The sequence below is a fragment of the Poecilia mexicana genome, unplaced genomic scaffold, assembly GCF_051168715.1.
Source record: "Poecilia mexicana isolate PSO_F unplaced genomic scaffold, ASM5116871v1 scaffold_4, whole genome shotgun sequence".
Taxonomy (NCBI): domain Eukaryota; kingdom Metazoa; phylum Chordata; class Actinopteri; order Cyprinodontiformes; family Poeciliidae; genus Poecilia; species Poecilia mexicana.
The window spans coordinates 6,918,000-6,935,517 of NW_028263373.1; the positions used below are offsets into that span (position 1 = coordinate 6,918,000).

The window sequence follows — 17,518 nt, forward strand, 5'->3', positions numbered from 1 at the left end:
TCCTGCACAGAAATGTTGATGAACTTTGCCAGAGCGCTGACGTAGTCTAGAATCATTAAAGAATAAGAATGATGAACAGTTTTATCTTACTATAATCTGTTTCCATTCTGATTAATGCTCCATCTTATGACACATGCAGTCCCTAAGAAATAGTAGCAGAACTTTAATAGTTGTAACCTTCCATGTTATTGTGCTTTGAAATTTTGTATGCATCATTCAACATCTTGGTTTATTTTCAACTTTTAGCTTAATTGAGTGACTCATTGGTTTTATCTTGATTCACAGATTAAAATATTTCACCACCAATTATGTAGCAATAGTATTTATGAATTGCTCTCTTTTGATCCAAGCACAGAACCCTGATGAACTCCAGTATTAAAGCTGCTGTTTAATGCATAATTAAAAACATCTTGCCCTGAAATTATATATGGAAATGAGGAATGACATATCTTTATGAGCTGAAAAACAAATGAGATTTCTCCAATAATTCGTCACACAAACACATCAGAGAAGACAGCAAGAGGTTTCAGTTGCGTTCCCCGTTTAATTAAAAATCTTTACATTCAAAGTGTAGAGAATATTCAACAGCAGAAGCAAATGTACTGACACGACAGTGCAATCACACTAACACATATCTGAACACTTCAAGATAAAGCTTCAATACAGTATATCGGTTTTCAGTAAGCAAAACCAAGAACAGCTGATGAGTGCAAAATCTATCCACCACTCAAATATTAACAATGTAGCAACTTATTTTACTTTGCTTCTCTTAGATTAAGGTCTATTCATATTCTTCACAGTAGGACAATCATAAAACAAATTTGGTCATAAATGTGCTATTCAGCATATTGTGATTCGCTACAGCACACAATATGCTGTGTGCTGAAAGGACGCTGAAATCTGGAAAGTCGCCATGTACCGGGAAGACCGTTGGTCCGTTATTGCAGAAAGAGGGCACAGTCTGACACGGGTCAACCAAACAGTCACTGATGGAAAAGTTTGTGGAACGGAGCGTGTGGATCTGGCTCAAACCAACCAGCAGAAAGTCACTACAGCTAACCAGAACTTCACACGCCTCAATCAGCCTCCGTGACCCCGTGTTGCTATTAAACACACATAACTGTTGCGTCATCTCCACCGACTGCGTCGCTACGACGCATCGACAATTTGCAGAAATGCCCTTTTTTATTAATGCAAATATTAAGTGCAAGAGGACGATAAAAAATGAACTCCTAAGCATGCACACTCAAACACACACTGTGAAATAATAGCTTAAGTCTAAAGGAAGACTCATCGTGTTCAGACACCTGGATGTCAGTCTGGCCCATTTGCAGGTTATTGCCTTTAGAGATCTTAGAAAGAAATGATGAGGGATTTCAAAACAAAGATCAGCAGCATATTCACAAGAAAGGCAACTTTTGCTATTTTGCAGAAGAGAAATAAGATTTTGTTTGGTTTTTGTCACAGTCAGGAAAATGTGTTTGACATTATATAGCAAACATCAGCTCCAGCAAAGATATGTTGTACTGGAAAATGTGCTTGGCTAGGCTAATTCCTTTTGGCATGCTGCACAGACGTCTTTATGTTTTTATTACTCTACGTGGTAAAGAAAGTTACAAAGCTGTACACCACCTGCCGACCTCTATGAACTTTCGGGCCGTATACCGGATCATTAGAGCACAAAACTAAGTTTTCGACACTTTCCAAAGATTTTTTTCGCAGTGTGAACTGGGAGCACAGGCCTGACACACCTGCAGTGGAGGAATTAGTTCATTTTCAGCTAGTTTTCGTATGAAGAAAGGAAAGTAGCGCATCTTCTCTGAAACCTCAGCCTTTGTCTGACTTCTGTTGTTTTTTTTCCCCTAAAGCATATATTTGTTCTGTTGATTTAAATGATTGACATTCAGAAGAAAATGAGTCTTACTCCATGCATCACACATGTAAACTTCCATATAGCAATAATAATAATAAAACAGCACATCTATGATTTTTGTCTTTATTTTCTCTACAGCTAAGGATGTACTGTAATTATTGATCAGTGAATACGTAGCTATAGAGGAGGTATCCATGACGATCAATCGTGTCCTTTGCTGTGTGGAAAGCCTGAAACTGTTCTCCATGCAGAGTGGAAAGCTAGCATTGTTAGCTGATTATCTAAACAAACAATATGCTTAGACAGTCTCTCAGAAATTTTGACTTTACAGTTCATAATTCTCTTATTTTCTCTGATTATTTTTGCAAACGTTTCATGTAGGAGTCCTTAAAAACAACAGTTTAGCTTTAATCCAAATGCATATTCTTCAGAGATTTTCTTTAAATGTTGGAAATTCAGGGGAGAATTTGTCCCTCATTAATCATAAATTATTAACAACAGTTTGTAAAAAGGAAATAATCAAGTGAAATTAAAAAAACCTGACACCCAAAGCAGGCGCACGCTGTGACGGATGACTGATTATAAGTGCTAGACGCATATCAAGTAGAAGATTTAAAAACTTATACATGTTCCCGCTGATATTAATATGGCTTAGTGAACCAGAACTTTATGATTGCTGCTGCTGGGTGAAGCAAAATCCACAGATACCAGCAGACATGGCCAAAAGGATCGAGTGTAAACACCCAACATTCGACCCCCAAATCCTTAAAATATCCCCTCAGTGGTCGGATCTGATCTGGCAGAGCAGGGAAACCAGATCGATGCAATGCAACAGACCAGATCATTAGTCAGAAAAAGTGTAAACATGATGACAATACTGATTATAAGAAGCTAATTGGGTTTACTCTGAGTGTGATGGGCTGAGTATAAAATCTTAGGCGTTAATGAATAATGAGAATAAGGAGAAGGAGGAGGACACCATATGGCTGATATTATTACTGATGAACTCCTGGTAATGCATCACATGGTTCACCCAACCCACATGTTTGAAACAACTTTACAAATCTTACTGTTACAACAGTGACCCATCCACAGTAGTAGAAAAACATCTAAACATGCATTAGTTTTATTGTTTTTTTTACCGCATCTTATTGATCAGAACTCAAAACTACTTCTTATGTTCGCTTGCCTCTGCATTAACTAATGGAAAATAACAAATGCTATTCTGATCATGTGATTTAAAAAAAATAAAAAAAACAACAAAAAAAACAACATAAGCACAACTTGGTCCTAGAAATGTATTTAGTCACCGTGTGTATCCTGATGAGCAGGTAGGTTGAAAGTTGAGTTAGCTAAAGTGCTAAGCAGAGTCTCTTCCAATTTGGTCTTGAAACCCTTGAACTAATCGCTAACAACATTGTGATTAACGCTAATGATGATCTGCAGAGATATTTGGACCCGTCTTGATGATCTGAGCTGCTCATCCAAACACAGGCCAGCTTCAGGACCCCCAGAAGACTCAACCCATGTCTTGCCTGATTATAAACATGTTAGCGACATAAGACAGACCTGCGCAGATTTAGTTTTGTTTCATAATGCTGTTGATGTTTAGTAGATACTTCCTATCTACAAACGCAAATAAAAGATAAGAACCCCAGTGAATGTCTGTAAAGTAGCAGAAAGCAGGACTTTGGGGAACTCTTCTCCTGAGTCTACCCCAATGAAAACAATTTTACAGCAGAGAAATTAAAGTAAAAAATGTGCAGAGGCCCTTAAAGCAAAACCATTTCACACCCCCCCTCTTCGTCTCAGTCTCTAAATTTAAGCTAAAAGCCCTAGCAGCCCCTGTAGAGTTTGTGGAGAGAGCCACAGTATCTCCACCAGTTTGTACTGGCAGTACCCCATCCAAAACCCAAACAGCACATCGGTAACATGGTGCCTGCCCAGCAGCACCCGGCTGAGCCCCACCAAGCCCACCCACAGCAAGACCAGGACCCTGAGCGGCGCAGCCAGCACCAGGTGGGCCAGCAGGAAGCGGCCACACATGGCGGCTCGGGTGGCGTGGCCGGAGGGGAAGGAGTAGCGGTCCACGGAGAAAGTGGCAAACATGTCCATTTGGTTGTGAGCCGGCCGACGCCGACGTACCACCGCTTTGACCGCGCCGACCAGGATGATGTCCAGCAGAAGGCCTGTGGGAGAGAAGAAGACACGGAGGAATATCACAACACTGCAGCACCAAAAGGAGGACTACCTCTATGTTACTAACAATTATTTTAATCTAACAATTATTCTGATGATTAATCGGATAAAAAAAACAGCACAGTCTACAGATTTTTTATAGTGTTAGAAATACATTAATGATGCAAAGAATCAAATACTTCAATTGCTTTTTGAAATAAGAAAATCAGCATTTTATATTACCTAAACTCCATAGCATTCCTTTAGTAAATCTAAACCAGGTGAAGCTAAAACTTACAGACTTCTGTGTAAAACTTATTTACAGACAAAGGTGTTTTTATTGTAAAGGCAAAACATATAGATTTTTTTGTACAGTTTTGGCTTAATTACTGCCATGAATATGTTGTTTTTTTCACCTAGTGGCCATTTTTTGAGTCTGTACACTCAAGTTAATGATTAATAATTTACTAAATTAGTTGACGATTAATTGTTTCAGCCCTACTCTACATACAGATTGCACATAAGATTAGTGAAGCCCATCAAACTTTAGTCCTGCAGACATCATTGTCTTGGCGCCATCTGGTGGCTGTGTGAAGAAAGTGCATGAGTCTCAGAACTGACATTTGCTCAAATCTGACAACGCGCAATTTTCACTCCAAGTTTATTCATCTTAATCAAGTTTCCAGACTCAGTTAATGCTTGCTGACCCTCAGAAGAGTCTGTATTACCTCATCAGAAACATGTGACATGATTAAACCTCAGAGCGCCTCCTCCTCAGTCCTCCTGGAATCAAGTTTTCCAACACAGACTTGACCTAAAACTAAAATTACATGTGCTACTAATAACATTGCCTAATGGCTTTACTCCAAGTGTCCTAATAAGTCCACACAGTATGAGAGACCGATGCATTTTTAAAGTTAATCTCACTAACATTAACAGGTTTCTCAAAGGTCAGTTTGCCTATTCCCCATTTCATACTTCTGGAGTCCTCTCCCACGAGGGAGTTTTGAACAAACCGTGCATCATTTCGGACCAACAAACGGGATGTTTCTGTGCTCCAGAACTTTAGATTTTCCACTCTGCAAGTAGAAGGCGGTAAATCGTGTTCAGTGAAATGCGAGTTGAAGCTGCCAAATGAGTATTTGAAGCAAAAGCCATTTAGAAATGACAGGAAACAAAACGGGGTCAGGTCAAAACTGTCGATGACAACGAAGCGTAAACCTCTAAAATAACCCGGCACCAACAACCACATCCTAGCCTGCTGGGTAAAAGTCTTCAGTGTGAACCGAGCCGATGTTTACTTCTCATGTTAACGAACGCAGACTGTAGATATTGTTTAATGTAAAAACCAGCTAATGTGGCGACAGTGCACTTTAATGTTAGACCATGATGCTGCAGAAATGTTCCCAGTAAGTAAAAGGGAATAAAACCATCAGCTCTGATTAGAAGAGCTTTTAAGACACGCCTGCTGTTTGGGAGGATTTATGTCCGCCAGCAACAGGGTGCTAAAAAATGAATGCAACTCCAGGGCGACTGCCAAAATCTGCTGGGAAACCACCCAGAAGAATAGATTTTAGGAAAATGCTAATGAAAACAAGCATTTCTCATCACATCATAAGCAGCACATTCAAATGCTTGGCTTCATTTGTTCTAAATTATTTGATTTTTCTCTTTTTAAAGGTCTAATGTTTTAGAATTTGGCAAAAACTTTTCAGTAAAAATAAAATTAATCTGTCAGTCACTAATCCTAAACTTGAGTCCTGTGGATAATTTTTTTTAATTGGTGCTATATTTAATTCACATCTTACTATGGTATTTTTTGTTACCAGAAGGAAATTGTGAAAATTCAGCCGATTTCCTCATCAGTAAAATACACTTCCTGTGTAGTTTAGAGATGATTTTATTTTGCTTTGAATGACTTTTAAAATCATTACTGGTCGTGGTAACAACACATATTTATATTTATATTTGAAATTCTTACAAGCCTCGTGTCTTCTAGTTATCAGAATCAACTTTATTTTCCAAGTTTGTGGGTACAAACAAGGAATTAGACCTTGTTTTTTTTATTGCTCATGGTCTAATCAAAGTAAAGTTGTAAGAACATTTAGGGGGATGAGTATGAACAACATCAGTATTTACAAGAGAGTAGGAGTACTTTTACTTTAACTATCTTGATTTAAAACACTATGAATGAACTAGATGAATACTTATTTAATTTCTGCTAATTCATTTTAATACCAGCCAATAAATGCAGAGTTTACTTGCTTCTCACTTTTTCCATTCTTTCTAATATTTGTGGTTTTATTTTTTAGTTTCATCAGCACCTATCTGGTTTAGAAATGTTATGCTTCCCTTTATCAGAATCTCATTTAAACCCAGTTGTTTCCTGTGTACATGTTGGATTTTCGCTTATGTGACGCACTCCCCTGCTTCCCCCTTATTTAAGTGCTTCACAAAGGTGAAAAGCATCCCAACTCAAGATCTGAATTAATGTAAAAAATAAAATAAAATAAAAAAGCTGGCAAATTTCAGGGGGTTTTTTTGATCAGAAAAACCTTTGGTTGTTTTGTATAACCCTGTTGTTCTCCATGAAATATTTCAGAATCCTGTGTCAGGTGGTGCTTCCACATACAAAGGAAAACATTATGATTGTGACGGGCAGCATCACTCACTTATAGCGAGGATTATGCAAGATGTGGAGGCGGGAGGATGCAGAGAAAAGCAGGGCTATTATGCAGATATGTGGATTAGCACTGAGCCCAGTTATTGTGTTGTTTACAATAATGAACGCATGACGGAGCGCATTTACCCATGAGCAGGTTGAGCATGACTTCCTGTCCTGCAGCACTGTCGCTCTTGTACATGGAGTAAGCAGCGCCTGCCAGCCACGGGATGCCGTGTCCGGATACCTCGATCAGCTTCATCAAGGGGCGCGCGCTGCCCCACGACGCGTCCTCGAAGGCGCACACGCTGAGGCGCTTGGAGAGCCAAAGGTCGATGGCGAGCAGGGAGCTGAGCGAGATGCCGATGAGGGACGGGTTGAGCCGTATGCCGTCCTCCTCGGGTGGCCCCTGACCGCTCGCCGAGCCCGTGGAGGAGCCGGAGCCTCGGCGGCGCGAGGGGCTCTCCGAGGCCCGGAGGCGAGCGGTGGTCGGGTCGGAGCCCTGTCGCTGGAGCAGGTGCGGCGGGGAGGAGCGGTTCAGCGGCTTGGTCAGAGACACGAAGTCGAAGTTACTGCCGAGCACCGGGCTGCCATCTCTGCGACCGGCGTTTTTAGCCTTTGGCGAAGGCATTTCCTGTTTTATGCTTTAGTAAGCCGTCCACTCAAGAAAAAAAGGTTACGAAAACGATAAATGAAAAATGTCAGCCGCTTTGTGAAGGTGTTCGCTCCTTTAGCTCATCTGTTGATGATTCCTGTCACGTCCGGGTACCTTGAAGCGAACCGCCATATTTGTTGCTCTTTACGCAGAGCACCCTGGGAAATTGAGTCTTCTTTCGTGTTTGTTACATTGTTCTGGTTGGCCCTTACGCTACGGAGCCCCTTAGGGGACATGGGGATTTCCCCCCCCCCCTTTTTGCGTTACATTTTGCGAGGTAACGCAAAAGGTTTGCGTTCCCTCGCATTAATGTACTGATTAGTTAATGCGGCATAACTGAGTACTGAAAGTCTTTCTTACGGTGTCGGTGGCCATTGTAAGGATTTCGTGAGGTTTTTACATACGTTAATGTCTCGTTGTGAAATATCTGAAGTTTTATATCTTTATCTTTAGGATAGAAATGCATCACAAACCTATTATATAAATAGAAACTTCCCGTAAGTGGGAAAGACGAAAAAATACATCAAAACTATTTGGAGTAAAATTATTATTGCGGGGTAAAAACTCATCCTACAGTTTTGATTGTGTCTCTTTTGTGTTGGTAGACTGAATGGTTTAGAGGGCCGTTTTTGTGTGCAGCTTGATCTCAACCTGACACAAACAGACATAAACATGCAGTGAATAAATTAAAATTAAATAACAGCATTTGCAGTCATTTGATAGTTTTCAGGTTGGCCCAACATTGTCTTAATTAAAAATCCAAACATTCTGATAATCCTTTTCTCTGCTTTTTTTATGTCTTGCACTCAATAAACCAACATTGGACATATGGAAAACAAATCTGAAGGAAATTGGTTCCACTAACCACACAGATGAAACAGAACAAATGAGTGTTTTATCTGGCTAAGCAGAATATGTTTTCCTAGGAAATGTTTTCTTTCCTAGGAAAGCAAACAGCTCAGCGGTAAACACAAAAAACAGGATAGAAATGCATCACAAACCTATTATATAAACATGGTCATCATATGGTCTGCAGTAATAAAAATACAAAGTGTTGGTCAATAATTATAAATCTGTAAATCCCAGTGAGCCCCATGTTTAGATTCTTAATTCATAGTACTTCTGTATTCTTTTTGAAACAGGGACATCTTTTGGTGTTTTCGATGATGCAAAGTAATTGAGATAGAACAAAAGCATTGAAACCACAGTGAACATCCAAACCATCAACAATGACTAACTTCCTCTGCCTCTTCACAGCTTGATGTTGTGGTATTTTGTGATGATTTGCTGTGCTTATTTTCCATCAGGAGTTTTTGATTTTGGCCAAAAAATTCCGTTTTGCTCTCATCTGGCCAGAACACCTTGTTTACTGCACATACATTTTTATGGTTTGTCAAACTGTAAATAGGACTTATGATTTTTTTTTTAACAATGGCTTTATTTTCATTTCCTCAAAGTCTGCATTTGTGCAGTGCAAAATAAATAGTTGCCTTGTCTGATTAATGATCTTGTCCACCCTGTGGGATTACATAACACACAGGTGGCTTCTGAAAGGAGGTTCGTGTACTAGACTTCACTTGGGGAAACTCAATAGAGAGGGCTGTACACAATGCATGCCACATTTTCAGATTTTGATTTGAAAATATTTTTCAAAACCTTGTTGCATTTCACTCCACTGTTGATCACTACTTTGCTTTGGTCTGCCGCAAAAAACAAACAAACAACAACAACAAAAAACACACTAGCACAAATTTTGTCGTTATAGAAAATGTGTAAAAGTTGACGATGTTTGATTAAAGGAAAATTACAGCTTTTTTCTTCGCTATCACTAAAACTATCACTAAAAATGCCTTCACATAAAACTCACTTTGAATTAATTTGAAATATTTCTTCACCATTGTGAGTGCCAATGTCTTTTTCTCTGCACATTTATAACAAAATAAAATTATGACATTTTATACATACAATGCTTCTTTCTCTTACTTTTTTTTGTATTTGTATAGTTTATATTATCCATTCAGATACTAGTGAAAGATGAAAAGAAGATAAATAATGACGAATTTAACGCCTCTTTTCTAATTGGTCAGCGGTCTACAGCGCGTTATTCTAACCACGCCCCCTTTTCCGGGTTCATTCATGCTTCCCTGATCCGCTATCGCAGTGCTTGCTGCTCTCTTCCAGGTCTGTCAGCCTTTTACTTCAGCTTGTGAGGTTCAGCTTAGACCCAACCATGCCTGGGATTCTGCTGGGAGAAGTGTTTCCAAACTTTGAGGCGGACACGACCTCCGGAAGTATTAAATTTCACGATTTTCTGGGCGACTCGTAAGTGCGCACGCTCGGAAGAGCTCTACCTCTAACCATAACTTCTCAATTTTCTACATCTTTGAGTAACAGTGTAACATGTGGTGAAAGCCTGCTCTCTAGAGTGAGGAGTAGAAAGTTAGGACATTGCAGTAGATTAATTCTGAATGTAGTTTTATTGTGTTTATCCGACTCCGTAAGACTCCACAGTTAAGTGATGCCAGCTGGCTGCAATAAGCAGGATGCATAACTTGAATCATTTACCTGTAATCTTTATTTTACATGTTTCACTGAAGCACAGAACTAATATAAAGCCTCAAAAACAGACAAATTTATGAAATTCATATAAAAAAAACATACCTTGAGGCTTGATTGTTCAAAAATGGTGTTGATTTGGTGGGACTGCATGTTTTTGCTCATGCTGCGTAAAGGTGCATGATCTTTTTAGATGTTTTCTTTCTAATAAAACTGATAAATCTTGACCAAACAGGAAAAACCTGTTGTCACCAACCTCTAAATTCAAATTTTGTGGATTTCTTTTCCTCCTGCTGACACCACGCAGATGAACGCATGTGCTGGACACTAACTCATTCCTTTCTCACTGTGGGAATAGTTGTTGGACTGGGAGAGGCAGTCATCTGTTAAAGCTGCGTCCTGGATTTTCTAGCCTCCTGTTATGCTTCTCATCGATTAAGATTGTTCCTGCTCGGTGCACGTGGAAGCTCGAATCCCTGGAAAACGCAGGACAAAGCCCATTTTGAATAATTTGTTGTTAGAACCTGCTCCAGAGGGCATAGGGGGGAGGGGGGAAGGTGGTGTGATTCTGGCCAGCTAGACATCAGGTGATCCTCATACCGCCTGGGGCGAGGGGTTTTTCTGTTCCCCTTTTACTGCATATGACGCCAAATCAAAAGAAACAATGTGATGTTTTGCTTTTGATGTCTGCCATAGCTTTCTCATTTTCTTAACTTATGTTGCTCTTATCAACACTTCAGGGGATTTGTGAATAATAAATCCAGAAAGCATGTGCCCCTCAGCCTGAGGTACCCAAACATGTGACTAGAATGAGGTGCACTGACCTTTCAGGCTTTACTGAGGTCCAATTGTTAATAGCATGTGCTCTTAAAATCATGTGTTCCTGAGTTAAGCTTGACGTAGAGACGATGGATTTTATTTGTTTGTTTTTTTTCCTGCAGGTGGGGTATCTTGTTTTCCCACCCGGCGGATTACACTCCCGTCTGCACCACCGAGCTCGCACGTGCCGCCAAGCTCACCGATGAGTTCAAGAAGCGCGGCGTGAAGATGATCGCCCTGTCCATCGACAGCGTTGAGGATCACAAGAACTGGAGCAAGGTGAAGCACACCAACTAGAGTGCTTGTGGATCGACCTATGACGATCAGTAGTCGTTTGCACTCTAGTGGCGTTGTTGCCTGAAATCCTCATGACTAGGGGAAGCAGGATTATTTTAATAAACCTCAAACTGAATCAGGGATTTGAGGATTTTATTGACGTTTTGTGCTCATTGACTTTTATTTTTGGTTCAAAGTCCAATCATTTCACCCGTAGAGACACTCCTCTAGTTCATGAATGTTTATTAGTCAATAAAACACGTTTTACTATTTCTGGTGGGTAAATCAATTTTCTTAAATTAGAAGTATTTTAGAAGAAGCTAAGGGAGGTTTAGTTTAATCCATGTGAAGGCTCACAGCCAGTGGAGTTAAACATTAGCGCTTGAGCACGTCCCAACTAGAAGCGCAGCAAGCAGAGGTTGGAATCATCCAGTTTTTTCTTGCTTGCTAATCTGCACCCAAAGAACATTTTTGTTTCCCTCCTCCGCCTCCCCCCTTCTATTCATTTTATTTATATGGACCTAATCACATGTAATCACAAGCCACTTTACAAAGAGGGGGGAAGAAAAAGTTATGCAATCCAATCATGCATGAATTCCAAAAGATTCCAGTTGTCAAACAATGTTTCAAGTTTATTACTCTAATCTGTTAAAAGGTTTTCTGAGATTGCTCAGTCATTGACTTGCAGCATTCGCTCCTCTCTCTGGGATGAGCGCGTCACGGCAGGAGAAAATCCCGTATGTTTGAGAAGACGGAGCGTACTTGTTTAAAAAAAGAAACGGAAACACTGATTGTAGAGAACTTTCTATGTCGCAGAGGTGTAAGAAGTTAATGGCAGCAGTGGCTCCTTTAGTGGCTTCATCTAGGAGAGAAGCACATCTTTAACAGATAAGTGTAGTGCCAATTTTCAAGCTTGTAGGATGACATCAGGTGATCCTCATACACATTAGTCACAGCAAAAGTTCAGCGAATAGCTTTATTTAGAAGAGATGCATGGTTAAACACTGACAGTCATGCCAAGTATGATTAAAGGATAATGCTCAATTGTTGGCAGCACTTGAACCTGGTTTTGGCTTTGTAGTTTTAAAAGTAACCGTCTGCCTCATGGAGCTGGTTCTTGCCTCCCATTCTACTTTTTCAAATTCTCTGGACCAGCAGTAAAGCTGCAGACTGAGAGCGAAGTGCTCTGTTGGGAACATATGCACCAATCGGATCTCTGATGTATGAGGGAGCCTGATTATTAAGGGCTCTTTATGAGAGAGGGGGAGGATCCCCATTCCCATTCCTGATTGCAAACAATTAGAGAAGTCCAGCTGTAACGTAACTAATGCATAGTCTAGTTTTTGCAGCATCAGTCGTGGACAAGATATTTAATGCCAACCAAATCAATGGACTTACAAAACAGTTTTTTTCCCTTCACTTTATTTTTCAATGATTGTGTCTTGTCAGAATTTAAAAGCAGAAAAATTAGTCAACCAGGTTTTTACATCTTCATGCCTGTAGTCTACCTAACGGATCGGATTTATGGATGAATATAGCTGAGTGTCATCAGCACAGGTGGAGATAAGAGTAAAGAGAATTGCTCCAAGCACTGAACCCTGTGGGACTCCACAAATGGACTGTGAAGAAGATTTGATTTGTATCAACAAACTGGAATCTGTCAGACAAATAAACCTGCTTAGTGGTTGTTCCCCGAGTCCCTATAGCATGTTCAAGTCTTTCTAAAAGAATATTGTTTGGCTGTTTTGAAAGCAGCACTGGGCTCTAAAAAGACCAGAACAGATACAAGTCCATTATATCAACAAATTGGCATGTCATTAGCAACTTTCACCTGTGCTATTGTTTAAAAAAAAAAAAAAAAAAAATCAAAATTAACCACTCCCACTATTTTCAGTTCCTGAAAGGGTTAATAACCAGCATCCCTTTTTTTATGGCATTTTTGGAGTTGATTGAAAACTGTTGCTTCTATCAAAGAACTGCTGTACTTTTTAGTTTCTCTTTAATGTGTTTTTATCTTAAAACTAGAACCAAAATCAGCCTGACCAGTGCACCTCTAGCTACAGTGACGCTGTAGAAAACTCTTCCGGCTGTAGCTCTAAGTAATGTGTAAAGCATAATGTGTCTGACGCCCTGTTACAGGATGTGATGGCGTATGCCAATGAGGCCGGCAGCCCTCTGCCTTTCCCCATCATCGCCGACGAAAAGCGAGAACTGTCGGTCCAGCTGGGCATGCTGGACCCCGATGAGAGGAACAAGGCTGGACTTCCCCTGACCGCTCGCTGCGTAAGAATCCCGCTTTCTGCCTGGTTTCAATAACGAATCAAAGCTAAAATTCAAGTTTGAGCTTTTTCTCTGGATTAAAATTGACATCAGATTATTTAAAAAAAAAAAAGGTAATTCAGTGCATCAAATCTGAAAACATCCACTTGTTCAGGCCACAAGCAACGACCCAGGATGTTCTCTGATGCACGTTGTGTAGACGGAGGTAATACTGTAATTCCTTCTTCTTCTGTTTGATTCAAGACTCCAACCTCTGCAGGTCCACAGAGAACATGATGCAGTTTTTGAACAGAACATTTTACAGAAATGAAGTTGTATGTGTTATACTCCTACATGGAATGGGATTTCAGTGTTTGTGAGGCTCTGGTTAAGTTTTTAAAATGGCATTGGGGAAAGACAAGTCCAGATTTTTTTCCCCCCCGCTTCCTTTCTTGTGTCCTTCCTTCTTTTCTTTCCTCATTTATCCTACCTAGCTCCTCTTTTCCTTATCTACCTCCCTCCTTCCTTTCCTAGTGTTCTACATCTCTACGTTTAAACACTCTGTTAGCCTTTATATTCTCAGGGCATTGACTGGTTGAGAGGCAATACTTTCTTGGTCTTGCTCTCTGAGACAAAATTCAAACATAATCTTTATTCCTTTCAGGTGTTTGTGATCGGCCCGGACAAGAAGCTGAAGCTGTCCATCCTCTACCCTGCCACCACCGGGAGGAACTTTGACGAGATCCTCAGAGTCATCGACTCTCTGCAGCTGACGGCACAGAAGAAGGTGGCCACGCCCGTCGACTGGAAGGTACGAAGTTCAAATTACGAACACACAGTCTCAGCACTGTCCCAGTCATGACACGCTACTTATTTTTTAATCATGTGATGTGACAAACCATTGCCTTCTTTTTAATTTATGTATTTACTTCTTAATTTATTTTTTGCTTTGTTTTATTTCTTATTAGCCTGGTGAGAAAGTCATGGTCGTTCCTTCACTTCCCGATTCTGAAGCCACCGCTCTCTTCCCCAACGGAGTAACAACCAAAGAGATGCCTTCTGGGAAAAAGTACCTGCGCTACACTCAGATCTGAAGATAAAGAAATGCAAACCAAATTAAAAAATATATACATCGCTGCTTTATGCTGTTTGCATGTAGACACGTAGAGGTTCTGTGACCGACCACTAGATGTCCTCCTCCAACCTTCAAACGTAAAGCTTTTATTCTGTCGCTGCAGAGCTGTACTCTGCCAGTAGATGGCGCTGAGCGCACACGTTACCTCCAACATGGAATAGAAACATCCTATTGTTGGAGTGAAAGAAGCGACTTGTTATAAACGACTAAGAACAAGAAGTATCATGGACTGAGATTACTATTTACACTCGAAGCCACATCTAAGAATGACAAAAACAGGTTAATTTCAGAGCCGATATCCACTTTCATTCATTGCACGTATAAGATGCAATCAACTTTCTCTCATCATGTTCTTTCTCTTTTTGCCAAATAAACACTCTTTGAAACAAACGCCTCTGTATGCGTTATCGTTCCTGAGTTTTGCTTGGCAACTACGAGCATGAAGAGCTCTCAAATGCTGACATAAGGATGAAACTTCAAACCCCTTGACTTTTCACTTAAAAGGTGATGAGTTTTTATGAAGCGCCACAATAAATACAATAATATAGTTGCATTTTAAATGCTCATTTCTCACATACCCTCTCTAAACTCTGCGTTCACACCGAAAGAATAACTTAAAGTAGGGGGGGAAATGCCGCCATCTTGAATTGTGATATTTTTTTTAGTTTCTCCCTTCCCTCCATTAATCATCCCCTGACCTCTCAGGTTTATCTTGTGAACCCTTAGAGGAGTCTGACCTCCGGGGCTAAGAAGAAGCATACTCCGGACATTGTCACTTACAGACATTATTCTCTAGAGGAAAATTTGGTTTTAAGGCTTTCACACATTTTTTTTTTCCTGTGGAGAATGCTGTAACATTTTTACATATAGGCCTAAAATTTTTGTCGTCTTCTAATCAACTTTGGCATGATTAGCTGACGCATATGAACTCTGTTGAATTACTTTTTAAGGCAATTATTTGCACTGGATTTGATTTAGATTCATCAGACTATAGGCATTCTGCACCTAGAATATGCTTTATTGGAAAAAGATAAAATAAAGTCGTATAGCATAAATTTATTTCCAGTTCACTATTGTTTCTGCCTGGTTTATCACATAATAATCCAATAAAGTATATCAAAGTACAAGGTGGAAATGTTATGGAACGTGTAAAACTTAATGGTATTTTTGTGCAGTGCTGCACGCTCATGAAGAATCCCAGCGCCTCCCAGCAAGCTGGCTTTATCACTACACAGGACACCGAAGCCAGGATTGGGGTGTCTGTTTCTTCTTTGGGTTATTCAGCTGTCAAAACTGCAGAGCTGGGGATCATATTAACTCCTTTAGTCCAAAGGTGAACACTCATCTTACACACCCGCACATTCACCATGAGGACAAAAGGGAAAGATGAGCGAGGTGGGAGTCACAAGGTGTTCGGGGTCCGGTGAAATAATACTCGGCTCCCTTTTACTCCTGCGAACTGGAATTTTGTTTTTACCTTTTCCCTCTTCAGCAAAGATCAATAGGAGTTTCATCCTATGATGAACTTAAGTAAGGATTTACATGTTCACGAAGTCGATGCCTCTCCTCTCCCTTCTCCGGTGGCTGCATCGTCCCCAGGAGTCATCCAAAATAACAGACACACCGCACTGATCAAATGCATTTCTCAAATTCCTGACCACAATGGCTTGTGCCAGAGCATGAGAACTGCTTTGGATGTCAGACTTTGGCTTAATTAGCCAGTACCAATCCCCCCCTTCACCTCCCCGCGTCTCCCATCACGCTGTTCATCTGTCACCCCTTCACTTTCTTGGCTCACTCCACCTTCCTTCATCCAAACTACTCTGTGTAATTCGACACCGATCCCAATCCAGGCCTCACGAGGCAAAACACACACACACACACACACACACCCTGTACCAGCTGTTGGTCTTTTTCTCTCTTTTGGCTACACAATGCACACAGATACGGAGCGGAGGGTTTTTGGTGTCTCAATTCTCCAAATTGGTTCTCAAGAAATGATCAGATCCGAAATGTTACAAACTAGTTATGAGAGTATGAATAAAAACTCTTAAAAGAATATTTTAAAGTTTTGACTTTGTCAGAAAAATGTGGTTATCTAAATACGGTGATGATGAGGACGTGCTGCCCAGAGCACCTTCTCAGACATGTTCAATGTGTTTAGTAATTGCTTAATGAAGGCATTTCATAATGTTGATCGTTGCTGCGATGATTGGGTCTAACCAGTGATTAAAAGTCATCCATGTTGGAAAAATCCATCAGTGCAAAATATCTATAACATATTGAATTAAGCAGTTTCCATGTTCTGATGGCATTAGACGAATTAATGTGTAAATAAAACACAGTTGTCCTGCTGAAAGGTCTGTGCTCCTCCATAGTGACCATGGACCCCTTGGCTTCCTCTCTGATTAACACACTTCCTCCTCCTTGGTCGTCATGACGATGCTTATTCTCTGACAAGCAACTGGATTTATTCTGAAATCAAATTAATCTCCTTAAGAAATAAATGACTTTTGAAGTCAATAGGTGCTAAAGCAAAGGGAGCTGATAAGTATGGACCACACTTTCCAGATTTTTTTTTACTTATAGAACATTTCTTCACTACTTTGTATTGATTTGTCACATCGAATTCTTACACAAACACAAAATGATACCAAGTATTTTAGGTCTAGTTTCTAGCGCAAATATCTTCATACACTTCAAATAAGACAATACTAAATTACAAGTAGTAACTTTTCAGCAAGACATGGAAGCTTGTATTATGTAAATAATTCCTTAATATTGATAAAAAGTATTAGTTCTATAACATAACTAGTAGTTATATTAGCTGTGGCAGATTATTTCACTTAAAACTAGTTCTACTTCTTCAATATTAAGGAATTACTGACTTAAAACAAGCTCCTATTTCTTGCTGAAAAGTTACTTGTAAGTTAGTTTTGTCTTATTGCAACTGCACTAAGATATTTGCACTAGAAACTAGACCCAAAATACTTGGTAGGATTTTGTATTTTTGCAGTGAAGTTCCAGAGTTTTGAATGCTTTTTCCAAAGCAGTGTGGTATAACTTTAATCCTTCTGACATAAGAACTGAATTTATTACGTTATT

The 17,518-nt window shown here is 40.0% G+C and overlaps 2 protein-coding genes across 2 annotated transcripts; one reads left to right on the forward strand and one right to left on the reverse strand.

The window, feature by feature from the left end:
• Positions 1-524: 524 nt before the first annotated feature.
• Positions 525-7,960, reverse strand: plpp6 (phospholipid phosphatase 6). The gene is made up of 2 exons (XM_014992157.2): positions 6,861-7,960; positions 525-4,062 (listed from the first exon to the last, which is right to left on the reverse strand). Exons 1-2 carry the CDS (start codon positions 7,342-7,344, stop codon positions 3,695-3,697), a joined length of 852 nt encoding a protein of 283 aa, XP_014847643.1. The 5' UTR covers positions 7,345-7,960; the 3' UTR covers positions 525-3,694.
• Positions 7,961-9,485: 1,525 nt separating this feature from the next.
• Positions 9,486-14,803, forward strand: prdx6 (peroxiredoxin 6). Its single transcript, XM_014992169.2, has 5 exons — positions 9,486-9,690; positions 10,866-11,022; positions 13,159-13,302; positions 13,943-14,089; positions 14,247-14,803. The coding sequence occupies exons 1-5, from the start codon at positions 9,599-9,601 to the stop codon at positions 14,370-14,372; spliced, it is 666 nt and encodes a 221-aa protein (XP_014847655.2). The 5' UTR covers positions 9,486-9,598; the 3' UTR covers positions 14,373-14,803.
• The last annotated feature ends 2,715 nt before the right edge of the window (positions 14,804-17,518 follow it).

Bases quoted from the DNA above. Each gene is read 5' to 3' on its own strand.
- prdx6 (XM_014992169.2), top strand. From the start codon at position 9,599: ATGCCTGGGATTCTGCTGGGAGAAGTGTTTCCAAACTTTGAGGCGGAC. The intron at 13,303-13,942 runs GTAAGAATCCCG...TATTCCTTTCAG, and splicing joins TTCCCCTGACCGCTCGCTGC to GTGTTTGTGATCGGCCCGGA. The intron at 14,090-14,246 runs GTACGAAGTTCA...ATTTCTTATTAG, and splicing joins CCACGCCCGTCGACTGGAAG to CCTGGTGAGAAAGTCATGGT.
- plpp6 (XM_014992157.2), bottom strand. From the start codon at position 7,344: ATGCCTTCGCCAAAGGCTAAAAACGCCGGTCGCAGAGATGGCAGCCCG. The intron at 4,063-6,860 runs GTAAATGCGCTC...TCTCTCCCACAG, and splicing joins CATGCTCAACCTGCTCATGG to GCCTTCTGCTGGACATCATC.